General features: G+C 41.0%; 5 protein-coding genes across 6 annotated transcripts in view; 3 read left to right on the top strand and 2 right to left on the bottom strand.

Annotated features, from left to right (window-relative positions):
* Nucleotides 1-25,812, top strand: part of LOC131012585 (protease Do-like 7) — a 498,535-nt gene that overhangs the window by 343,930 nt on the left and 128,793 nt on the right. The window lies entirely within an intron of this gene.
* On the top strand, nucleotides 900-2,054 carry LOC131012601 (uncharacterized). The gene is made up of 2 exons (XM_057940585.1): nucleotides 900-1,488; nucleotides 1,569-2,054. Exons 1-2 carry the CDS (start codon nucleotides 1,282-1,284, stop codon nucleotides 1,809-1,811), a joined length of 450 nt encoding a protein of 149 aa, XP_057796568.1. The 5' UTR covers nucleotides 900-1,281; the 3' UTR covers nucleotides 1,812-2,054.
* LOC131007826 (uncharacterized) lies at nucleotides 2,144-13,061 on the bottom strand. Its single transcript, XM_057934741.1, has 3 exons — nucleotides 13,058-13,061; nucleotides 2,719-3,450; nucleotides 2,144-2,358 (listed from the first exon to the last, which is right to left on the bottom strand). Exons 1-3 carry the CDS (start codon nucleotides 13,059-13,061, stop codon nucleotides 2,339-2,341), a joined length of 756 nt encoding a protein of 251 aa, XP_057790724.1. The 3' UTR covers nucleotides 2,144-2,338.
* LOC131007825 (uncharacterized) lies at nucleotides 12,818-17,342 on the bottom strand. Its single transcript, XM_057934740.1, has 3 exons — nucleotides 17,147-17,342; nucleotides 13,449-14,180; nucleotides 12,818-13,088 (listed from the first exon to the last, which is right to left on the bottom strand). Exons 1-3 carry the CDS (start codon nucleotides 17,340-17,342, stop codon nucleotides 13,069-13,071), a joined length of 948 nt encoding a protein of 315 aa, XP_057790723.1. The 3' UTR covers nucleotides 12,818-13,068.
* On the top strand, nucleotides 19,929-22,848 carry LOC131012600 (uncharacterized). Of its 2 annotated transcripts, XM_057940583.1 has the most exons (4): nucleotides 19,929-20,056; nucleotides 21,434-21,589; nucleotides 21,719-22,098; nucleotides 22,176-22,848. In XM_057940583.1, exons 3-4 carry the CDS (start codon nucleotides 21,727-21,729, stop codon nucleotides 22,593-22,595), a joined length of 792 nt encoding a protein of 263 aa, XP_057796566.1. In that variant the 5' UTR covers nucleotides 19,929-20,056; nucleotides 21,434-21,589; nucleotides 21,719-21,726; the 3' UTR covers nucleotides 22,596-22,848. The 2 variants fall into 2 exon arrangements, with proteins under 2 accessions (XP_057796566.1, XP_057796567.1); XM_057940584.1 differs by having other exon boundaries at nucleotides 21,434-22,098.

Raw genomic sequence — 25,812 nt, 5'->3', positions numbered from 1 at the left:
GAAGCTGATGAATGAGAAGAGCAAGCTAGAGAATGAGAGGATGGTGCTTCTCATCGAGTAGAAGGAGCTCCATTTCATGGATCTTCATCAACACCACCTCTCCTCCAACAAGAAGAGTGATCCCTCTTCTATTACTGGATGAACAAGATCAACCATTTGTACAGATCATGGATTAGCAACCTACTTAAATTCTCAAAATTTCATAGTTATATATCAGTAGCAAATTAGCTGCTTAACTTTGTTATCATTTCTTATTTGGCGATAAATGAGATTTGAACATGAATTTTTATGAGTTTGTGTTGTTGTTACATCTTAATGAAATGAATGGATTGTATGTAGACATAAAATGAATTTTGAGTATACATATTTTTTGTCCTGATACGTGATCAAAAGACACAAATAAGTGCCCCATAATATTAATTTAATGACATAAAATTAATTTTGATGGGACACATTTTGTGTCCAGATACTTATACAAAAGACACAAATAAGTGCTTCATAATATTAATCTAGGGACACAAAATGGAATTTTAAGGATACATATTTTTTGTCTCAATATTTAATCAAATGACACAAGTAAGTGCCCCAATATTTCTTTTGAAGGCACAAATAAATATCCCTATAAACTTAACAATAGGATTCGAAATATTTTAAAGGACACTTTTATGTGCCTCTAAAAATCAATCTCGGGGCATATTAAATTGTCGGGTAATCTATTGATATCGAGGCACATAAAAAGTGCCCCCAACCCTATTGGGACACGATACTTGGAGGCACATGTATTAAGTGCCCCGAAAATAAGAAGTGCCCCAATAGAGCACATATTGGGGCACTTTTTGGTGTCTGGAAAACCATTTTTTGTTGTAGTGACTACTTGGTACTTCTTATCCTTTAGTATCTTAATCTTTATGTATTGAAATAAACGTAATTTCCATACTATGTGTTAATGCAATGTATTAACTATTTCCATGTCTATGTAGTTGATTCCAAAATCTTTTCATACACAATATGAAGATTACTTCAGCCAGAGCATGCAATTCAGATTCCTACCAAATCTAATTTTCTCTATAACCGTGGAGAAAATTCTCTTTGCCAATACGAACATGCTCATGTGGGCATTGACAAAAGGGGTTCAAACGTGTGTTGAAAAATTGAAGCTCTGCAGCAAAGATCGTCTAACATTTACTCTAGATTTGGCAGAAAAAATCTTCGATGTAACAATATTTGACAAAAACGGGAACCCAAAGGTGCTAAACAATGAAGTAATGCCACAACCAATTCATGCAGCAAATGAAGCATTTCAGCAACCACCCTGACTTCCAAATACCTCACTCACCGATGTATGCATATCCTGAAGCACCACCACACCAGCCAGCGGCTCCAACAGAACTCCAGCAAGCACCTGCAGCAGAACCTCAGCCAGCAGTTGAACCAAATAAAAATCTGGTAATTCGGTTCAAACATAATAAGAGCACAGACTACAAAGTGGTGAGTTACAATTTCAACTCCTGTTTAGTACTTTTGTATATATATAGTTCAAGTTTGGTTGATAAAATGTTATATTGCAGTCAATGCGCCAAGCTTTCCATGACGCATACTTGTATGGGAGACACGAAGCACGAGTTCAATATGAAGGTGAAGAACAAATTTGGTCAGTTGAAGTCGGTTTACGACGTGAATGGAGCCCCATCATTGAACTAAAAACTGGATGGAAAGAGTTTGTACGTGCTAGCCCATTCGTTAAGGGCCTCAACTACAAAGGGATCTTTGATGCACAAAACGACGTCATCCTGTTTCAAGAGGATGTTTGAATAGGTACAAATCATTACACTAATTTTATTTGAAAGCTCTATATTCAATAGTACGAAAACATTCTCAAGCGACATAACATTCTTTGACAGACATTCAAGAAAGCTGGTGCACAGTTTATGTAGTAGTTAACTTCAAGTAACTTTTGCATTGCATTCTAAAACAACGATATATATTATGCTCCAATCATATGGTCTATTTTAAACAACTTATGTTCTCTCTTTGTTTATCCATGTTTAATTGTGTACGTGAGATTACTTGTTTGCAACTGTTTTAACTTTCTAAAATTGAACTCACTACTTTTGCATGGTATATTTTTATTGGATTGAAAGAAATCTGCAGCTATCCCTTAAGCGCATGCTCAGCCATCTATTCTGGACATTTTTTTTGACTCCAGCTCCACGCCTGTGTAATATTCTTCTTTGACTCCAGCTCCAGCAGCATATTTGCAAAATTTTCACACCCGAACACCTTCATTTGGTTTCAGATTTCAGCAGCTATTAATCCTCATCTCATACCCATTCCACACTTAAACGTTTTCATCATTCTCTGCCAAAGAAATTTTCAAGTATCAGTTAATTCTTGCTTCATTCAACACCAACGAGCAGTTCATTCAACAACCAACACAAACATTCAAGGTATTGATTCTATCTCAAATATCCATTCCAGTAAAGCATTCATACCAAAGCATGATCAGTTTCACAATGATAGAAAACCATTGTAGGCATAATGAACTTAGCAAAGTTACACTCTTTATATTGCAAACACCAATAACTCTTATGCAAAGCAAGAACAGGCTGCACTCTTTCACCACTAGGAAAATAATAATACAGAAAACCAAGTTTTCATTCCAAAATCAAGTCTTTATACAAAGTTGAGTTTTCTGAAAAATTATTCAAATTTACGAACCTATCGTGAGTGATAAAACGAGAGAGAAAGGATGGTGGATTGTCGGAGCTCTGCGACTCACGGCGACGGCGGCTCCGGGAGAGGTGGCTGCCGGGCTCTTGCTGCCAACAGCAGCGGCCGGCGGCGGCGCTCCTCCAGCGAGCCACTGACCACCGGACGAGCCTGCAGCAACTCCAGGCCGCGACTCCGGCGAAGCAGCTGCAGTCGGCGGCGACTCCGGGCAAGCCAACGGCAGCGGGAACTCCGAGCGAGACGAACGACTGAAGGCCAGATCCGTCGACCTCAGGCGAACAGCAGCAGCTCCAGGCGGCCGTGGCGTTGAACGGCGGCGGCGGATCTGCCGCGAGGATGAGGGAGCAGGCGGCGGCCCGGCGATGGCGGCACACCGCGGTGGTGGTGTCTGCTGCGCCTGGGTCCAGCGGCCGAGAGAGCGAGAGAGATAGAGGTTGAGGTGAGAAGGAGGAGGCGATGAGTGAGGGAGGCGTCGGAGCCGGCGATTCTCGCCGAGGTTAGAGCAGGCGGCGGCGGCAGATCTTGGAGGGAGAAGAGGCGGCCGGAATCGAGCGAGAGAGAGAGATGATGAGCAGTGAGAGAGAGAGCGGAGGCGACGGCGAGGCGGCGCGCCGGAGGCGGCGCCGCCCTCAGCCGAACAAAGGGAGAGAGAGCCGATGGTAGTGTGAGGATAGAGAGAGAGAGAGAATCGATAGTGTGAGGATAGAGAGAGAGAGAGAACTGATATTGTGAGAGAGAGAAGAGTGAATGTCGGTAGAGAGAGAGAGAGATAGAGAGGAGTGGGCCTTTCTCAATTGGGCCGGGTTTCAGCCGGGTTTGGGCCGATTTTGGACTCTCTTATTGGGCCTAGTTCATTTTATTTGTTGGGCCGGGGATTAATTCATTGGGCCATATTTTTATTTCTATCTGGGCCGAATTTATTTAATGTTCTTGGGCTGGAATTTATTTAATTCTATTGGGCCTGTTTCAGATTTGTTTAGTTCAGCCCAGCTGTTAATTCGTCATTTGGGCCGATTAAAGTGTCTATTGGACTAAGATTAATTCTTTCCAGTCCACATTAATTATTACTTAGACTCCTATTATTTATTAATAATGGGTCTCGAATTTATATTACTTGGGCTCCTACGATTTAATTGATTAAGTCCAATGAAATTTATTTATTTAACCAATAAGAATAATTATTTTAGGCCTCTTTATTAATCCTAATTATTTTAATTAGTAATTAATATTAAAATTTACTAATTATTTTTAAGGGTGATGATGGGCTCACTTATTGGGCTTCATGATTTTATTATCTTGGGCCTCATTTGTTGGGCTCTAGAATTTAATTGATGTTGGGCCTAATTTTATTAATGCACTGGGCTTCGAATTTGTTCTTTTGGGCTCGAATTAAATTCCTTTTGGGCCTTGATTATTTTATTTTAATTGGGTCTTCATAATTATTCTATTAAGTTTAATTAGAGAAGATTTTAAGACTTACTAATTATTAATTAGTAAGTGAATTAGATTATTTTAAGATAAGTAGATTATTAAAGATTAATAATCCGACCTCATAAGACGAGCTTTAATTCCTTAAATAGGATTAACATCTCATAATTTAATTAAAGGAATATGAGTCATGCATAATCATTTCACGCATCCTCATTTATTGAGATTTTTCGAGAATTAGAATCTTATTTTATTTTCTCGGATTAAAGGTCAAGCACCAGAGTTAGAGCTAAACCGTGAGTCTGCTATTCAGGTAGGCTTTCTACGTATAAACTAAAATTTTATATTAGAATTGTTAAGACTTTATGCTTATGAATTTAAATGATATTGTCAATGCCTAAATGCTTTATGTTTTATTATTAATTGCCTATCTGATGTTAATCGAATTCGGATTCTGGATGGGACCGCAAATCCCTTCGGAATTAGTGTACACCTTGTGATCGTGAGTCATCTAGCGGGTTGGCCGATCATAGTGTCCGTAGAGGGAGGCCTCCCTCTCGGCACGAGTTACTGATATGGTGATTAATGATATAAAATACCTGCGCGGGTTATTGATGAAAGAAATGATATTATGTTTGGTAAATACGAGTCTTTAAAGGAAAACCCTCGTATCTTACTACTGTTGAAAGGCTTGACAATAAAATATTATGCATGTATGTAAATTTCGGCAAGTGTCCACTAAGTACTTTTGTACTTAGCCCTGCATGTATTTTTAAATGTGCAGGTTGAGCTGTGATCGAGGATGTAGTGTGCAAGCGGAGCTTTTGTCAATTTAGGACGAGAACCTCAGAGTAGAGTATATGTCTTCATACATATACTCAAGTTATTGTTATTCCGCTGCGAACACTGATTATGTTAAGATATTATGTCATTTGTCAAACAATATGTATTATTTAATAATGTACTAAAACCATTGAGTACCCCGTTTTGGGATAATATTATGTACGTTTCCCTTGTGGCCTTCGTTGATATCTAGATATTTCGATTGTTTTCTTTATACAAGTCGAGTCATCAAGAAAACGAATATGCCCTTTCTAAATCCCGCTCCTAAATTCCCTCCCTTAGTCGCGGTTTTTCCCGAATTTGCTATCCTTAGCAAGTGCGGTCGTGACAGAATGGTATCAGAGCATTTCTTTTGCTCTGAGTACTACTCATTCCTTCTAAGTTGAGTCTAGATTAAGTAAGTTAATACACTTTTGAACTAGTTGACAAAAGCTTGACACTACATCTCGTCACGCTCAACGGAGGTTATGGTAAGTACTTTCAAGTTTTAATTAAGTTAATTTCTTGAAATGTATGAAGCATGAATAAGTATGACTATTGTATGAATCACAAGAACTTAGAACTGTTAAGTTATATTTGCTCACTTTCACGACGGAACATAGAAGAGAACTTAGGGAGATGCCTTAAATTTTTTTTTTTTTCTTCATGTTACGATGACATCGACAATGATGGTCGAAATAGAGAAAGAAGAATTACACGAAGGGTCGCATGATGAAACCACGAGCATGAAGATTGAGCAGCGTAACGAACACCAATAGTACGTTGATGGCATGGGCATAGCTTAAATATTCGAGCGTTTTTCTACGATGAGATCTCGAATTAGCCTGGCCTTTTAAACTTATTTTGTTGAAACTTTTAGTGCTCGTTGCTAGATTTAAGAAAATATCATCATCACATAACAAGCCCTAAGTTCGGTAAACAACGACACTAGAACTATATGATAGTCGAATTGGTAATCTGTGATTAAGTATTAAGAACCTGTATGGCTTGTGTAAATGCTAGATTTAGATGATGAGGTATTTTTGCACGTTATGGTTATTGAACCGAACTTGTTTTCCGATTTTAGATATTTAGAACCTTATCGCCTTAAGTTACTTGTCGTGTGCTACTTTTGACGATAGAATTTCCTTTGTTAGATGGCGAGAACTGTTTTCACCCGACGACGACCACTGCCCCCATGGGCTAGTCCAGAGGAGGTCGAGCGGTCCTACCGCACCTATGCTCCATGTCACGGGGATAACCTCGGACAGTTCCTCGCAGGTTTTCACAGACACTGGGTCGAGGCGAGTGCACATGGAGTATCAGGGTATGACGGTATCCAGAGGTTGATCTTACTGTTACCTTCCGAGTGGCAGGGATGGGCTAGACAGATTTCTGCCCACTACATCTTTCGCCGAGAAGATTACCACGACCTCATGGGAGACTTCCCTAGCTTTATTGCGGAGCTTCAGATCTGTTTCACTTTGTGGGGCCGCGCCCCTCTAGGACCCTACATCCTTCCGGGAGACTACGTACAGGTGGGGACGCCTTTGCCAGCGGAAGCACCCACTACTGCTCCCGAGCCCTCGATGGCCTTGCCCCGAGATCCTCCACCACGAGCCTCAGTTCTAGGGCGCCGTGGTAGGCACGATGACGAGGCAGGCCCTTCTCGTCCACGGGCTCGCAGGGATTTCCCATCGCCTCCTGACTCATCAGCCCGGGCTGCTACTCCTCCACCACCAATGATACCTACGGCAGAAGCAAGGCTTTCGACTGCCATGGCCAACGCTGACAGGGTCATGTCCAACCTGAGGGAGTTCATAGATAGGGGCAAAGCCCCTATGCAGGAGGATGATGGTACAGTACCGTATGGTACGATGAGGAGTACTCATCCTGAGCCCGTGCCAACTCCAGCTCCGATCAAGCCTCGTGCCACGGCCAGGATCAGCACCAGAGACGATCCGATCCGTGAGATTGTGGACGATATCTTCCGCTCAGCCCAGATCATGCAGGAGACAGGCGAGGGCCAGGGAGAGACTCCGTTGCCCAGCTGGGAGCCGGACGAGGATGAGGAGAAGGACCCCGAGGAGGATGAGGAGGAGGACCCCGAGGAGGATCCAGAAGAGGACCCCCTGGCGTCACCAAGGAACAGTCGTACCGCGACTCAGAGTTCACAAATTTGATAGTTTTAGCTTGTGGATGTACTCCGGAAACGATGATTCATTCCAATGACTATGATTTTATTTATGTTGTTTCTAGCTAGCATTAGTACGGAAATGTTGGTCTCTAGGACGTTCCGTGAATAAAAACCCTTTTATGATTGCTTAACTAGTAAGCCGGTACATCATAGGGAGTACTGGATAGACTTTACTTACATTTTGGGTTGACAATGTAAAAGCCCTCGATGAGACAATTTTCCATGAGATATAAATGACCCTAGCATGGGTTTTCTACGACGATCTCGTGTATGTTTTATGTTTCTCTACGGGTTTTATTCTTCACGAGTCAGTTAAGAATGTAGTAACTTTGAATAATGTGACTTGTGTATGCAACGGTTCCTGTTAATATCTTAGTTTTGGAGTTATGATAAGTTAAATTTAACAAACAGTTCTTTATTAATTGCCTTAGAGATTCCTGTATAGAATGTATTAAAAAGGGTGTTTGTAATTTGCAGAATGCCGCCTAAACGAGGTCGCCCCCCTAGGAGAAACGTTAACAATGATGGAAATCGCGATGAAATACCTGAAGGGCGGCGAAACGACAGGGAACCTACCCCACCCCCTCCACCCCCTACTAGAAGGACTGAAGAACTGTTTCTTCGACAGAATCCGCCCACCTTCACTGGGACAGGCGACCCAGCCGAGGCCGAAGCTTGGATACGCGCCTTGGAGCGTATCTTCACTTTCCTACACTGCACAGAAGAGGAGCGACTCTCGTGTATGTCTTTCCAACTAGCCGGATCGGCTGACTTTTGGTGGGAAGCCCGCCGAAAGACTCTGACTCCCGAACAATGGGCAGCATACACTTGGGAAGACTTTAAGACGGGATTATATGATAAGTATATTCCCAAGAGCTACAGAAAGAAGAAGGAGGCTGAGTTCTATAGCCTGAAACAAGGGAAGAAGACGGTGACAGAGTATGACAGAGAGTTCTGCGATCTATCGCGTTATGCTCCACAACAGGTGGATACTGATGAGAAAATGGCGGAGAAATTTTGTGCTGGTCTGAGGCACGAGATTCGGATGACTCTAGCTAGTCATGGTGGACTCTCATACACTGAGTCTTTGAACAGGGCACTGGACATCGAAGCTGCGATGCCAGTAGAAAGGTTGGCTCCATCACAGACCTCAGCGCCAGCCAACCCACCTGCACGCCCTCAGAACTTTAAAGGGAAGCGCAACTGGAACGATCATAGAGGAAATGAAAACCAGACTAACAAGAGGCCATGGCAAGGAAATGTGCCGTTGGGACAATATCAGCAACAAGGACAAGGGAAGCAACAGGGTCCTGCCCCGGCTGGAGGCAGCCAAAGACAAAATGAAGTTCCCCTTTGTCCAAAATGCCACAAACCACATCGTGGTGTCTGTAAGGCTGGAACTGACAGTTGCTACACGTGTGGCCAGAAGGGCCACTACTCCTCACAATGCCCCAACAAACAGCAGGGCGCGGCAATCAGGGCCACTTATGCCCAGCCCCTGCAAGCAGTTCAAGGGCAACACCAGCCCCGCCAACAACAACCATACCAGCAGCAATACCAATACCAGCCCCGCCAACAACAGCCATACCAGCAGCAATACCAACACAAGCACCAACAGCGCCAACAGCAACAGAGGCGGCAACAACCATTGCCGCAGCAGGCGAGAGCCTTTGCTCTCACCCAAAACCAGCCCGAGAAAAACCAAGGAAACCTGGCAGGTATGGGCAAGCTTAAAGGTTTTTCCATAATGATTCTGTTCGATACTGGTGCCTCGCATTCTTTTATATCTGCCCCTTGCGTAGATACCGTAGAAATCGAATCAGAACGAGCTAAGTGTGCCTTAAGAATCACTACACCCTCAGGAGGAAGATCTACCACCACACATGTTTGCTCGAACGTAGAATTTGAAATAGGAGAACTTAAGATGGTAGCGAACAATCTTAATATTCTGCTCATGTGGGACGTAGATATGATCTTAGGAATGGACTGGCTAGCTGAGAATCATGCCACCATCCTTTGTAGTGAACGAAAAATTTCTATTCGACCACCTGGAAAGGAACCGACGGAATTTCACGGCATAGGTATGAAGAAAAGAGTACCAGTGATATCCGCATTACAAGCCAGAAAAGAGATGATGAAGGAAGGAAGCACAGCTTATCTCGTCTACCTAAACGGGGAAGCTAGTGAAGACAAGAAGGTGGAAGATGTGGCAATAGTACGAGACTTTCCAGAAGTTTTTCCTGAAATATTGCCAGGACTACCTCCAGACAGGCAACTAGATTTCACCATTGATCTAGAACCTGGATCTGCCCCAGTATCAAAGGCACCGTACAGGATGGCCCCAAAGGAACTACAAGAATTAAAGGTGCAACTACAGGAACTCTTGGACTTGGGTTTCATCAGACCCAGTGTCTCGCCTTGGGGAGCGCCTGTACTCTTTGTCAAGAAGAAAGATGGAACCATGAGAATGTGCATTGATTATCGAGAGTTGAACAAACTGACGCTTAAAAACAAATACCCTCTTCCAAGGATAGATGATTTGTTCGATCAACTCAAAGGAGCCAGTGTATTCTCAAAAATAGATTTAAGGTCTGGTTATCATCAACTGAAGATCAGACCAGAGGATATATCTAAGACCGCTTTCCGCACAAGATATGGTCACTATGAATTCATTGTCATGCCATTTGGTCTAACCAATGCACCGGCAGTATTCATGGACCTCATGAATCGAGTTTTCCATCCATACTTAGACAAATTTGTCTTAGTGTTTATAGATGATATCCTCATCTATTCTAAGAATGACCAAGAGCATGAAAATCATTTAAGAATCATCCTGGAGACATTAAAGACGGAGAAGTTGTTCGCCAAATTCAGCAAGTGCGAATTTTTGTTGAAAGAAGTAATGTTTCTAGGGCACATCGTATCAGCAGATGGAATTAAGGTGGACCCCGCTAAGGTGCAAGCAGTGCGCGAGTGGAAATCACCAACCACACCTAATGAAATCCGGAGTTTCTTAGGTTTGGCAGGATACTACCGGAGATTCATCGAAGGATTCTCTAAAATAGCGAGACCAATGACGCAATTACTTCGCAAAGGAATCAAGTATAAGTGGAACGAAGAGTGTGAAGCCAGCTTCCAGGAGCTGAAGAAGAAATTGACAACTGCACCAGTGCTAGCAGTTCCAGCAGCCGATAAAGAATACGTGATCTTCACAGACGCGTCCAAAAATGGGCTAGGTTGTGTGTTGATGCAAGAAGGAAAGGTCATTGCCTACGCCTCGCGACAACTAAGGCCACATGAATTGAACTACCCCACTCATGATCTGGAACTGGCAGCAATTGTGCATGCTTTGAAAATTTGGAGACACCATCTATACGGAGTTAGATGTGAAATCTTCACTGATCACAAAAGCCTTAAGTACTTTTTCGAGCAGAAAGACTTGAATATGAGACAGAGGAGATGGCTCGAACTCGTAAAGGATTACGACTGCGGTATCAACTACCACCCGGGAAAAGCTAATGTAGTAGCTGATGCTTTAAGTCGTAAAACTCAATCCGAGTTAGGACTTCTTCTCACTCAAGAGGACACGCTTGTAAGGGATTTTAACAAATTGAAGATAGAAGTGGTTCAGCCACCGGCAACGACAAGAGCAATTATTGCAACTCTAGTAGCCGTCCCAGACCTCAGAAAAAGGATCGTCAGTGCCCAGAGAGCGGATGAGAGCTTGGAAAAAGTTCGTCTCAAGATCCGAACAGGCACGCCAGGAGGCTACCAAGAGGCAACGGATAACGCAGTTCTTTTTGAAGGAAGATTGTGTGTTCCCCATAACGAGGAACTGAGAAACGAGATCATGAGTGAAGCTCATGACACGCCCTATACCGCTCATCCCGGAAGTACCAAAATGTACCAAGATCTAAAACAGAAGTTTTGGTGGGACGGGATGAAACGAGATATAGCCTCGTTTGTAGAGCGTTGCCTTGCATGCCAGCAAGTGAAAGCTTTACATCAACGACCATATGGGAAATTACAGCCATTGGAAATTCCAGAATGGAAGTGGGAGCACATAGCGATGGATTTCGTGACGGGTCTACCCAAGATAAATAGGGGCAACACAGCTATTTGGGTAATAGTAGACCGTCTCACAAAGAGCGCTCATTTTATACCGATTCCAATTACCCATGGATCGGAGAAACTAGCCCAACTGTACATTCGTGAGATTGTGCGGCTACATGGAATACCAATATCCATTACTTCAGATAGAGATTCAAAATTTACTTCTAGATTTTGGATCAGTTTACAGAAAGAGTTGGGAACGAGATTAAACTTTAGCACCGCCTTTCACCCTCAAACAGATGGACAATCAGAAAGGACAATTCAGACCCTTGAAGATATGTTGAGGACAGTGGTGCTAGACCGAGGAGGAAGTTGGGAATCAGTGCTGCCGTTAATCGAATTCGCCTACAACAATAGTTACCAGGCAACCATCGATATGGCACCTTATGAGGCGTTGTATGGAAGGAAGTGTAGATCACCACTTTACTGGGATGAAGTGGGTGAAAGAAAAATCCTTGGGCCAGATGCAGTAAGCGAGATGATTGAGACCATCCGCCAGATTAGAGCAAGAATTAAAGAGGCTCAGGACAGACAGAAGTCTTATGCTGATACCCGACGAACTGAACTACAATTTCAGATTGGAGACAAGGTTTTCCTTAAAATATCACCCTCGAAAGGGATCGTTAGATTCGGTGTTAAGGGTAAGTTGAGACCCCGTTTTGTAGGACCTTATGAGATCCTTGAAAGAATAGGTCCCGTAGCGTATAGGTTGGCACTGCCACCTAGCTTTGGAAACGTCCACAATGTGTTCCACGTGTCACAGCTGAGACGGTACGTGTTTGACCCCAAACACGTGATTCACCAAGATGAAATGATTCTTAACCCAGACTTGACGTACGAAGAAAAACCTGAAGCCATTTTGGACCGAAAGGTGCAAGAGTTGAGGAATAAATCGATCGCGTCAGTCAAAATACTGTGGAGACACCATGGACCGGAAGAAGCAACGTGGGAACTTGAGGACCAGATGAAAGAAAAATACCCAGAACTTTTCACATAGGTATGCAAATTTCGGGACGAAATTTTTGTTAAGAGGGGTAGTATGTAACAACCCGCTCTTTTATTATATTTAAACCCAGTAATTATTTATTATTTAAATTCAACTTATGACACTGGATTATATTCTAATTAAGCAGGATTATTATTTTATTACCAAGTCAGTAGCTTCGCGTAAATAAAACCGCGATGAGAATTATTGAGTAAGCCAATAATTATTTATTTCAGATTCATAACTGACTTAGTTAAGTCATGTTATTTATTAATCACAATAGAATTATTTTTCTATTATTATTTCTTGAGTCGTGATTTATTCCGGTTTATGAAGAATTAAATCTACGGATTTAATTTAGAATTTATTCTAGCTAAGAAAGGAAGCAGATATCGAGTAGTTTCATAAACACGCGATATTAACAAAACCCGGTAGCTGGATTTTATTTAAAAAAAAAATGCAATACAATATTACAGATATAGGAATTCCAAGACAAGAATTATTGTTTCTGTTTATACTTCACTTTACAAACCCCTATTTTTCTATCTATCTACCAACACTTAAAAAAAAAAAAGAATAGTGTATGTGTGTGAAAGAAATCTGCAGCTATCCCTTAAGCGCATGCTCAGCCATCTATTCTGGACATTTTTTTTTACTCCAGCTCCACGCCTGTGTAATATTCTTCTTTGACTCCAGCTCCAGCAGCATATTTGCAAAATTTTCACACCCGAACACCTTCATTTGGTTTCAGATTTCAGCAGCTATTAATCCTCATCTCATACCCATTCCACACTTAAACGTTTTCATCATTCTCTGCCAAAGAAATTTTCAAGTATCAGTTAATTCTTGCTTCATTCAACACCAACGAGCAGTTCATTCAACAACCAACACAAACATTCAAGGTATTGATTCTATCTCAAATATCCATTCCAGTAAAGCATTCATACCAAAGCATGATCAGTTTCACAATGATAGAAAACCATTGTAGGCATAATGAACTTAGCAAAGTTACACTCTTTATATTGCAAACACCAATAACTCTTATGCAAAGCAAGAACAGGCTGCACTCTTTCACCACTAGGAAAATAATAATACAGAAAACCAAGTTTTCATTCCAAAATCAAGTCTTTATACAAAGTTGAGTTTTCTGAAAAATTATTCAAATTTACGAACCTATCGTGAGTGATAAAACGAGAGAGAAAGGATGGTGGATTGTCGGAGCTCTGCGACTCACGGCGACGGCGGCTCCGGGAGAGGTGGCTGCCGGGCTCTTGCTGCCAACAGCAGCGGCCGGCGGCGGCGCTCCTCCAGCGAGCCACTGACCACCGGACGAGCCTGCAGCAACTCCAGGCCGCGACTCCGGCGAAGCAGCTGCAGTCGGCGGCGACTCCGGGCAAGCCAACGGCAGCGGGAACTCCGAGCGAGACGAACGACTGAAGGCCAGATCCGTCGACCTCAGGCGAACAGCAGCAGCTCCAGGCGGCCGTGGCGTTGAACGGCGGCGGCGGATCTGCCGCGAGGATGAGGGAGCAGGCGGCGGCCCGGCGATGGCGGCACACCGCGGTGGTGGTGTCTGCTGCGCCTGGGTCCAGCGGCCGAGAGAGCGAGAGAGATAGAGGTTGAGGTGAGAAGGAGGAGGCGATGAGTGAGGAAGGCGTCGGAGCCGGCGATTCTCGCCGAGGTTAGAGCAGGCGGCGGCGGCAGATCTTGGAGGGAGAAGAGGCGGCCGGAATCGAGCGAGAGAGAGAGATGATGAGCAGTGAGAGAGAGAGCGGAGGCGACGGCGAGGCGGCGCGCCGGAGGCGGCGCCGCCCTCAGCCGAACAAAGGGAGAGAGAGCCGATGGTAGTGTGAGGATAGAGAGAGAGAGAGAATCGATAGTGTGAGGATAGAGAGAGAGAGAGAACTGATATTGTGAGAGAGAGAAGAGTGAATGTCGGTAGAGAGAGAGAGAGATAGAGAGGAGTGGGCCTTTCTCAATTGGGCCGGGTTTCAGCCGGGTTTGGGCCGATTTTGGACTCTCTTATTGGGCCTAGTTCATTTTATTTGTTGGGCCGGGGATTAATTCATTGGGCCATATTTTTATTTCTATCTGGGCCGAATTTATTTAATGTTCTTGGGCTGGAATTTATTTAATTCTATTGGGCCTGTTTCAGATTTGTTTAGTTCAGCCCAGCTGTTAATTCGTCATTTGGGCCGATTAAAGTGTCTATTGGACTAAGATTAATTCTTTCCAGTCCACATTAATTATTACTTAGACTCCTATTATTTATTAATAATGGGTCTCGAATTTATATTACTTGGGCTCCTACGATTTAATTGATTAAGTCCAATGAAATTTATTTATTTAACCAATAAGAATAATTATTTTAGGCCTCTTTATTAATCCTAATTATTTTAATTAGTAATTAATATTAAAATTTACTAATTATTTTTAAGGGTGATGATGGGCTCACTTATTGGGCTTCATGATTTTATTATCTTGGGCCTCATTTGTTGGGCTCTAGAATTTAATTGATGTTGGGCCTAATTTTATTAATGCACTGGGCTTCGAATTTGTTCTTTTGGGCTCGAATTAAATTCCTTTTGGGCCTTGATTATTTTATTTTAATTGGGTCTTCATAATTATTCTATTAAGTTTAATTAGAGAAGATTTTAAGACTTACTAATTATTAATTAGTAAGTGAATTAGATTATTTTAAGATAAGTAGATTATTAAAGATTAATAATCCGACCTCATAAGACGAGCTTTAATTCCTTAAATAGGATTAACATCTCATAATTTAATTAAAGGAATATGAGTCATGCATAATCATTTCACGCATCCTCATTTATTGAGATTTTTCGAGAATTAGAATCTTATTTTATTTTCTCGGATTAAAGGTCAAGCACCAGAGTTAGAGCTAAACCGTGAGTCTGCTATTCAGGTAGGTTTTCTACGTATAAACTAAAATTTTATATTAGAATTGTTAAGACTTTATGCTTATGAATTTAAATGATATTGTCAATGCCTAAATGCTTTATGTTTTATTATTAATTGCCTATCTGATGTTAATCGAATTCGGATTCTGGATGGGACCGCAAATCCCTTCGGAATTAGTGTACACCTTGTGATCGTGAGTCATCTAGCGGGTTGGCCGATCATAGTGTCCGTAGAGGGAGGCCTCCCTCTCGGCACGAGTTACTGATATGGTGATTAATGATATAAAATACCTGCGCGGGTTATTGATGAAAGAAATGATATTATGTTTGGTAAATACGAGTCTTTAAAGGAAAACCCTCGTATCTTACTACTGTTGAAAGGCTTGACAATAAAATATTATGCATGTATGTAAATTTCGGCAAGTGTCCACTAAGTACTTTTGTACTTAGCCCTGCATGTATTTTTAAATGTGCAGGTTGAGCTGTGATCGAGGATGTAGTGTGCAAGCGGAGCTTTTGTCAATTTAGGACGAGAACCTCAGAGTAGAGTATATGTCTTCATACATATACTCAAGTTATTGTTATTCCGCTGCGAACACTGATTATGTTAAGATATTATGTCATTTGTCAAACAATATGTATTATTTAATAATGTACTAAAACCATTGAGTACCCCGTTTTGGGATAATATTATGTTCGTTTCCCTTGTGGCCTTCGTTGATATCTAGATATTTCGATTGTTTTCTTTATACAAGTCGAGTCATCAAGAAAACGAATATGCCCTTTCTAAATCCCGCTCCTAAATTCCCTCCCTTAGTCGCGGTTTTTCCCGAATTTGCTATCCTTAGCAAGTGCGGTCGTGACACTGCTGGAGCCGCTGGCTGGTGTGGTGGTGCTTCAGGATATGTATACACCGGTGAGTGAGGTATTTGGAAGTCAGCTGGTGGTTGCTGAAATGCTTCATTTGCTGTATGAAGTGGTTGTGGCATTACTTCATTGTTTAGTTTTCAAACACATGGGGTGATGGCGCAGTTGGCTAGTGCGTAGGTCTCATAGCGTCATTGAGAAATCCTGAGGTCGAGAGAGAGTTCGAGCCTCTCTCACCCCATTTTATTGTTTTAAATTCTTTTAAAACTATATTCGGACATTTTCAACCCCATTTGCAATTGCACCCCCGCATTTAATTTGCCAAACTATATTTGGACATTTTAATATATTTTTTTTGTCCCCTCAACATTATTTTAATAGTTTTGTTAACAGATGCATATATTTTACAATAGTCATTGTAGATGATACAAATCAACTGTTGTCCCTTCACATTATTAAATAAATTATAGTCAAATTTCAATATTATGAATAAAATTGCACCTGAATTGTACGTACAACATACATCGCATTCCCCTTTCTTCTTCAAATTTCTTCCTCTTTGGCACTTACTCTTTCCCTCTCTTTAGCCTACGACTCCTTCTCTATTTTCTCAGTGACTCCTCCCCCAATTGTTGTCCCCTTAACATTATTAAATAAATTTTAGTCAAATTTCAATATTATGAATAAAATCGCACCTGAATTGTACATACAACATACATCGCATTCCCCTTTCTTCTTCAAATTTTTTCCTCTTTGGCACTTACTATGTCCCTCTCTTTGGCCTATGACTCCTTCTCTATTTTCTCAGCGACTCCTCCCCCCCGCCTCGCCCCCCTCCCTCCCCCCTCCTTCTTCATTGTTGTCGTCCCTAGATCTAATCATTTTCTCCTATTCATCAGAGCATTGTCATCGCACTCATCTTCTCCAGAATCCAACGAACTACATCACCATATTGTTGTCGTCAGATCTAGTTCCAGACTATGAGATCTTTGAGTTTCAGATTCACAAAAATTATGAGATCGAGATCCAAATCCATATCTATGAAGATCATAAACAAAATGGTAATATTTATTTCTTTCGTACCATCAGTTCCAAGATTAGTCGCGCAACCAGAGGAATAGGTGGCGTCAATGCGCCCAATAGCACCATTCGTTTCGAGATCTGTCGCGCCAAGAGTCGGTACTAATGGAGACATTAACACCGCGTGCTCGCAATTCTGACATTTGTTGCGCCAAGGGCTGACACGAGTGGTAGGAAATAACTCATTCGTACCATTCATGACAAGTGCGCAGTTAGAGACTTATTAAGCTGAGAAAAACCAATCTTCAACCTTCCCCATAATACGTTCTCAGAATAAGGATTCACCGCCACCGTCAGTGGTATCCGTTTCAAATCATTGAAGATTTAGTTTAGATATTATGTTGTATTTGTGAGATTTCTTCTTACTTTGTTTTGTATTTGAATTTGTAGTTGGATTTGTTGGAAAATGAAGAAAATGAATTCAATATTTATTTGAATTTTATTCATAAAGTGTTCTAAATAAAATTCATACATTTTTCCTAATTCTTATTTCTTATTTTAAGAGTTGCTCTCACGGTAGTCATTTCCTATATATATATATATATATATATATATATATATATATATATATATATATATATAGGGGAGGGCTACAGTAAAAACACTTCTTAAAATATAAATATAAACGTTTTTTAATGTACGAATTTTATCCAACAGGGTTACGAATTCATCCAACATGGCTACGAATTGTGAAAAATAAATTTTTGCTAACTTTGGGATTCGAACCCAGGACCACAAATTCATCCAAAAGGGTTACGAATCAACCGTAGATCTTGATGATCTAAGGGCTGAAAAATATTTATATTTTATACACTTAAGAGTGTTTTTATTCTAGCCCTCCCCTATATATATATATATATATATATATATGTGTGTGTGTGTGTGTGTGTGTGTTTTAGTTTATTTGATTTCAGAATGTCATTGATTCTAGCTGGTTCAAGATAGTCATTAAAGTTTGAGTTTTTTTTTAATCAATATCTCTTATGCAATCATGGTCAACGAAAGTTGAGAACAATCACTTTTTTATATTAATTTTTTTGTTGCATGTGATTGTTGGGGGTGAATCTGACAATTACGGAAGTGACGTCAATCACGTTTGGATCGACGGGCACTAGCAATCTGAAATCACAAGCAACGTTAGAGCCCTCCGTTAAGCACCGGTGGGGGTGTCGATGGAAGGGTCTCTGACGCTCCAGTCAGTGAATTGATATAAATAACAGACGCGAGTAACGTAATAAAACAAATAAATAATAGGAAAGAGATAGCAAAAAAAGTGTTATCCATAGGATCGGGATGTCCCGGTGGTAGAGCTAGTGAGAGAGGTGGAATGAGGAGCGACGGATGTCCGGGTTAGCGAGGCTAGTCGGGCGATTGGAACCCTAGCCTAGATAGTTGTGAGCGTGGAGGCGGAACGGAAGAGCAGGGAGAGAATGAGAGTGAGAGAACGAGTGCGAGTGCAAGAGTGGATACGAGTGATTGTGGCTATCTTGATTGTGTTAGTGAATTAGTATATATAGTCACGGGCCTGCAGAGAGGTGACTAGGGTTAGGGTTTTCCGGAATGCTCCTTGAAACCTTAGCAGTTCCAACTTCTTAGGAAACGATCTCCTGCGACTCTCGTCTGACTTACTCGCCAAGTAACTGTCGCGTTTAGGGTTTTTCCTAGCGGGTTCACGTATCTCCCGCATATGGGCTTACTTTGAACATTATGCTATGAATGTGGTACGGATCGCTTTACCGAGCTAGCCCGTTGGGCCATATAGTTAGGCTTATACGAATTAATTTACCCATTACAGTTTGTCCCCCACTCCTTAGTTGGAGTTTTTTCCAATTAGGGAGTGCAATTTAATTTGCTAATGATGTGGTATATGCATGTCGTTACGCTTGATATTTACATTCGATGACGCGAATACGATGACTATTGCTTTTAACACGCCTTTTTAGAAACATCTTGCTTGTTACGTCTTGAATCTCCCGCTTCAGAAAAAATGTACGGGGTCTGAACCTTAATAATGAAATGCCCTACGTTGGGCCTGATTCAATGAACGAACCCATTTTTGGGTGAGTATTGATAGCCCAATCAACTTTATATGTGAAGAGGGGTATACATAGATTTTTTAAGGTTAGAAGAGCAAGACGTGTGGCATTAGCGGGGCGTGCAGGGTGTCCGGTGTCCCCTTTCTTTCTCTACACCCTTAGTATATATTTTGCAGGGCGTGTAGGGTGTTGATATATATATGTGTATTTTTTAAAGAGAGTTGCTATTTCTTCTTCTTTTTTCTTTCTATATATGTGCCTTTGGCTGGGCCCACTAGAGCAACACATAGCCTAGCATAGGAAGTTAGAATGGCGTACATAGTATGCAGGGTGTCATGGGTATTCACCTTTTTGACTAACATCAATTTGAGCTTACTTTCAGTGCGTTTCATCTCTATCATTTTGTATCTACTGCATATATTCGCCAATATATATACTTTGTAGCAAATATAGTGAGAAGCATTTAATGGCTTGGGACCCACTTTTAACACATGTTTATTCATTGAATTGATTAAAAAGCATGCATATGGGTTTTTAGAATGTTTATATGCATTGAAGTACACGTCTGATGCATATAAACATATACAAATTTGAATTAATAAAAAACATATTACAAATTTGAATTAATAAAACATTTATAAGGCTCAGTACCTTGTGTTCTTTTCACGCGTCTGATTTTACATCTAGCTGCCAGTTTGGGAAGGAGCCTTGGGCCATGTACGATTTTAATAAATGTATTTGAATTTCTGCTTGGAGTCCGCATTTTGTTGTCTATAAAATGTGGAGCTTGTCTCCCATTTTCGCACGTCAAAATATTTTCAGCATTGGAGCTTTGGAGAAAGAAGGAGTAGAGAGAATTTTGGGAGAGCATTTGGAGGTTGGTTTTCTCTCCATTTTCTTTGAAGGTTCTTTGAGTGTTCTTTGAATATCCTAATCATGAATAGTTGCAATTTTTGTCGTATTGTGCTCTTGCATAGTTTTGATTCTTTGTTTGTAGAAGTAGTGTTTGATCTATTTCTACTTTAATTTTGTGCATTTTATTTGTTTGTAGAAGCATGTAGAGTTTTTTTTTAAGTACAAATGATAGTGTAGAGCTTGCTCATGCGGGTGCTTCGGGCTGATACGGTTGAATGTTTAGTGTGTAGATGATAATAAATGATAGTGTAGTTTTAGTTCACGCGGGTGCTTCGGGTTGATACGGTTGAATGCTTAGTGTGTAGATGATATTCCCCTGAATATTTATGCAATTCTTTCGTGTCTTCCTGGTGTTACGGGTGTCACTCTTTAAATATATTGTTCCAATATGCCCATAGCTAAATGGGTAACTTGTGATCGGGGTATCAGTTTGTTGAATTTGTGTCTTTCTTTATATCTTATGACAATGTGGTTGGGTGACCGGGGTGACTCGCTTGATTGAACTTAGCACTCCTCATTCCTTAGGAGATTTTCTCACTATGTCGGGCAACTGGGGTGGTTCTATCAATTCATCAACTAAGACTATGTGCTTATATGATGAAAATGAAGATAGTTGTGTTGATGGTCTCATGGGTGTAGCGGGACGTGATATGGAAATGCGGCAAGGGAGTGACGATTATCACGGTTGTTCCAAGAGTTTTGGACTTCATAGCTTTGGATCGATTCAAGGGGCTATGCCTATACCGGGGATGCTCACAGAGCAACTTAATCCCAAGTCTACTCTTGGAGATCCGAGTGGGCTATTCGGAAAGCGTATAACATACTTCGTTTCGCTCTTCACGCCCCGAGAAGTCGTTTGAGGGCCAACTTTTATGCCCCGAGTTGGGTATGCATGTATCAAGCTCCTTTTGATCAGGGGCTACGACTTTCGTTGCCTCATTTGATCGTGGAGTTTTTCCATTATCATAGTATTTCACTGGGCTAGCTTACACCGAATGCTTGTCGGGTTTTACTGAGTCTGTAGGTTCTTAGTGAGTTCTATAAGATTGATGTTTCTATTGCTGATATAAAAAACAATTATGACTTGTTGAATGTCCCGAAGGAGAAAGGTCGCTACATGCTCCCCAGGAAGAGAGATATAGAACCTTTAATTACCAATATAAGAGATGGTGAGAGAAAATGGAAGGATAAATATTTTTTTATAGAATATGATGCTCTGGGTGTTCCGGATGGGAAACAAGTTCCTTCTGCTTGGTCTAACGCTTGTGAGTGTTAGGATTGATTGCTCTTTTATCATTCATTTCTTATATTTATACTTTCTAACACGTATGTTGTACAGGTCGTTTGAAGATCATTTCGGTTCAGTTGGATCTTGCTGGAAAAAACAACAAGTTCTTGAGTATTCTTCCAGGGTATCGGGATTGGGAGTTTCTTTTGGACGAGAAGCACATTAGGCAAACATCTATTTGGGCTGAAGTACCAGCTCTCCCGTAAGGTACCTATATCCCTGAAACTCCTGTTGCATCTAGTATTGTGTTAGATCTTAGAGCTTTAGAAATCTTGGGGGGAGAATCATTTACTATCACTTTGGATAAACTGACCCCAAAAGAACGAGTGTATGCAGACAATTGGATGGCGGAGCTTAAGTTTCGCTACAACCCGTCGGAGATGAACTATGATGCTTATTTGGAAATGAAACAAAAGATAAAGAAGAAGAAGCAGGGTGAAAGTTCGGGTGAACCGAGTAGTTATTCTATCACGACTGATCACCCCATTGAGATTTATTCAAGTCGTTCTAGGGGTAAGAAGGTTGCCGAGGTTGACGAGGCTTTCTTGACCGACGACTTTGTTACTGTGGCCTTACCTCCTGGTGCTTCAGCCTTAACTGGGTATAACCAATTGTCCGAGCAGCTTGAGAAGCTGTTGCTTGAGGAGGACAGGGTTGTCATGGTCGACTATGGAATTCCCAAAGCCTTTGACATGACCGTTTCTACGGTCTTTGCGGTACTAATATTTGTCTATCTTTTTATTCTTGGATATTGCTATCATTGATTAATTTTTTCTTGCTTTCGTGTGTGCAGGGCTACCAACATGTTGTTTATCTAAAACAACTCATGGTTGAGCGCGAGAAGGAGTTGGAGTCTCTTCGCGCAGAAAGGGTTGAGCTGAGGAATGAGCTCCAACTTGCTAAGGGAGATGTTGAGGTTGGTCATAAGCAGCTGGCAGACTTGAGGGAACAACTTCAGGCTCAGTTGGCCACAAAGGATAGGGAGATCAGCCATCTGAAGGCTAAGTTGACTGAGATGAACGTAACTCGACGCAATGAGCTTAAGGTAGCTTGTTTCGAGACGAATGCCCGGGCCCGAGCCGAGATGACTCAACAATATTTGGACGGGTCTTGTCAAGATTGGGAAACTACTGCGACTCTCAAGTTGTGGGAAGATATCCAGGGCCAAGCGACTCAGCTTTCGAGCGACGATGGTGCTACTAACGATGATTGATATCGTCCTTCTATAATAGTATTTGGCAGGGTGTGTGTGCCCTTGGTATTTTATGTGTAATCAGACATTCGTGCCTTCAAACTATTTTATTTTTGCATCGGGTGTATGTACCCTTGGATTTCCCTAGTTTTAGGTCTACGCCATTGGGCTAGACTTAAACTTTTTATCGTATTCCTAACTATGATTTTTTCGGCGGGTCCGGATCGTCGGGGGGTTCGCCCCCTGGATCGGCTATATGAGACTATTTTATATTTGAGTGTTTGTATATTTATTCCCTAGTTTAGGTTTTGATTAACTTTGCTAAAACTAAACTTATGATATACGGGTTGGACATGCTCTGCGCCATTGACATGAAAATTTTTCAACTCATTTAAACTTAGTTATTAAACTAAGACTAAATTCGTGATATTCGGGGTAAGACGGGCTTGTGCTGTTTACATGATTTTTTTCCCCCCATTTAGACTTAGTTGCTAAACTAAGACTAAATTTATGATATTCGGGATAAGACATGCTTATGCCTTTTACATGAAATTTTTTCCCCCAATTTAGACTTAGTTGTTAAACTAAGACTAAATTTATGATATTCGAGGTAAGACGGGCTTGCGCCTTTTACATGAAATTTTTTTCCCCCATTTAGACTTAGTTGTCAATTTTCACATATCATCCATTGCATGTGACCATATCAAGAGTATGTAGAGCTATCAAATGGGCCGGGTCAAGCTAGCCCAGCCCGGTCCACCACGCTTTCAAATTATACCGAATCGGGCCGGCCCCGCCCAAAATCTAATTGGGCTGCAAAATAGCAAGCCCATCCCAGCCGCTCTCGTGCCACCAGGCGGTCAGACTAAACCTGCCCAATTATTTTTTCTTAAATCCTACTTTTTTTGTTACAAAAATGATTTAAAAAAAATTAAATCGACTAGCATCAAATCAAATCATCAATTCACAAATACAATTAAACCATATCATTGTAAGTCAAAACACAATGAAAAATAAATAAAAATATCAAAATATATTGTTGGGAACCTTGAGGAATATCCTAACCCTTGTTTTGATGATACCAAAATTCATAGGACTTAAATGTAATAGACTAGAATCGTTTTGAACTCAAGTGTTAGAGTTCGTTTCTAGTTTAGCTTGCGGTGTCGAAGACTGAAGACTGAAGACTGAAGACTGAAGAACGAAGACTGAAGACTGAAGACTGCAGATACCAACTGAAGTATCAGTTGAAGAATCAGTTGAAGACTGATTATTTAATGCGCGCAATGGACTGATACTAAAGTCAAGTATCAGTTGAACATTCCTCCTAGGACTGATCTTCCAACGTTCAGAGGAAGCCACGTACGCACAAGTACAGCCGCATTAAATGCAGAGATCTCAGAATATCTTATCTCTGCAGAAGTCATTCCTATCTGGTGGTAACTTTTCAGAGACGTCACATCTCCTGTCCATCAAAGAGAGCCGTTTCCACACAGACAAGGAACCTCGAAGATTGAATCCTCAGCCCAAATTCGAATTGCTCTCCAACGGAAGAAATCTTGAGGACGATTTATGCCAACGGATCCATTCAAGAGTTCTCCTACAAATAGCGCTCGATGATCACTTCAACCTTCACCGATTCAACGACATAAGCTGAAGCTCTGCCAAAATTGCTACTCAGCCTAAAGCTTAACCTCCCCAAAGCTTGAATCGAAAAAGAGAATTCCAAAGCCAAAATCAGTCACTGCTGATTACATACATTCTCTTAGACCCTAGGCACATATCTGTTTACCCAGAAGCCAAAGGTCAAACTTGCTTCAAAGAACTTGTTCTTTGTAAGTATAGTTGGCACTCGTTCAAACCTCCCCCCCATAAGAGTGTTTGAGTGGTTCGGAGTTCAGGAAGGTACTCTGAACTCTGAGTGAGAAGTCTGAGCACGAGGTGTGCTTAGCAGGGAAATCCTACGCGAGGTTGTGTGGGTGCTGAAGAAGAGTTTTCTTCAGTTCACGGTTGTGTGCACCAGGTAAGCACACGGGTACGGTTTGCAGTGCACCAGTGAAGCACTTGCGGAGTGGATTGTTGGTCTGATCAACCAACCGTGGATGTAGGAAAGGGTTTTTCCGAACCACGTAAAAGTCTCTGTGTAATTTACAGCTTTCAATTTTACATTCTTACTTGTGCTATTTCAATTGATAAAACTGAACACTGACTAACAGCAAAGAGAAACCTTAATCCAACAACCTGCTCCACCGAGGCTATTACGAAACTAAGTTTAATTTCCGCTGCGTATGATATCGATCTGACTGAACTATCCTCTGATAGTCAGGAAGAGTGATATCATCTCTATTTTAGCAAACACGACTGAAGCCCTTACTTGCATCAGTTAAGTTCCAGCAACTTAACTGATAACTCATTACTGAAGAGCTTTCAGTATCAGTCGTCAACCCTGTTGGTCAAAACTGATTTCAGTAAAACAGGAGTCCTTGTTTGCGTGCAAAGTTTCGTTTTGATCTCTGACTGAGATCCCTCTGATTGAGGTCAGTAGATTAAGTTAAAAATAGCCTATAGGTGTATTCCCCCCCCCATACACCTATTCGAGACCCTCAGGACCTAACATCTATAATTTACTAAATAACACTTCAAAGTGTTTAATCAAATTCAAAGTCTTAATAGTAAATATATTAAGCAAACTCAAATTAAATTATTATAATTGTATTCAAATTAAGAAAACACTCAGTTTGAACTACAAAATTAACAAAATTGGCGTTCACATTTCATACTGCACTAATTAAAGTCTATTTTAAAGATGGCAAACTCACGGTCACGACAAAGTCAAAGAGGAATGGTAATATTCATTATATCATGAAGGGGTTCATAAAAATAAATAATTTAAATGCATGCAATATGCATATATATACATATACATATATATATATATATATATCATATTTTATTCAACATATAATATTTTTTTTTATTTAATTTAAAAGCTAAATTTCTCAATTAATGAGCTAGCATTATTGAGAAATTTGAACATGAGTATATATATTTTTTATTTTAAATTTTAAAATATATAATTATATAAGTAAATATTATAAATTAATAATAAAAAAAATCAAACAGAAGAAAAAAAAACAAAAATCCCGGGCTTCTTAGCCCGAAGCTTTGTCTGCCCAGCGGGCCATCTGGGTGGGCTTTTTAGGCCCATTTTATTCGAGCCCAACCAACCTTAAGTCTG

Source organism: Salvia miltiorrhiza, chromosome 2 (genome assembly GCF_028751815.1).
Source record: "Salvia miltiorrhiza cultivar Shanhuang (shh) chromosome 2, IMPLAD_Smil_shh, whole genome shotgun sequence".
Classification (NCBI taxonomy): Eukaryota; Viridiplantae; Streptophyta; class Magnoliopsida; order Lamiales; family Lamiaceae; genus Salvia; species Salvia miltiorrhiza.
This window is presented reverse-complemented; position numbering and strand designations above follow the sequence as displayed.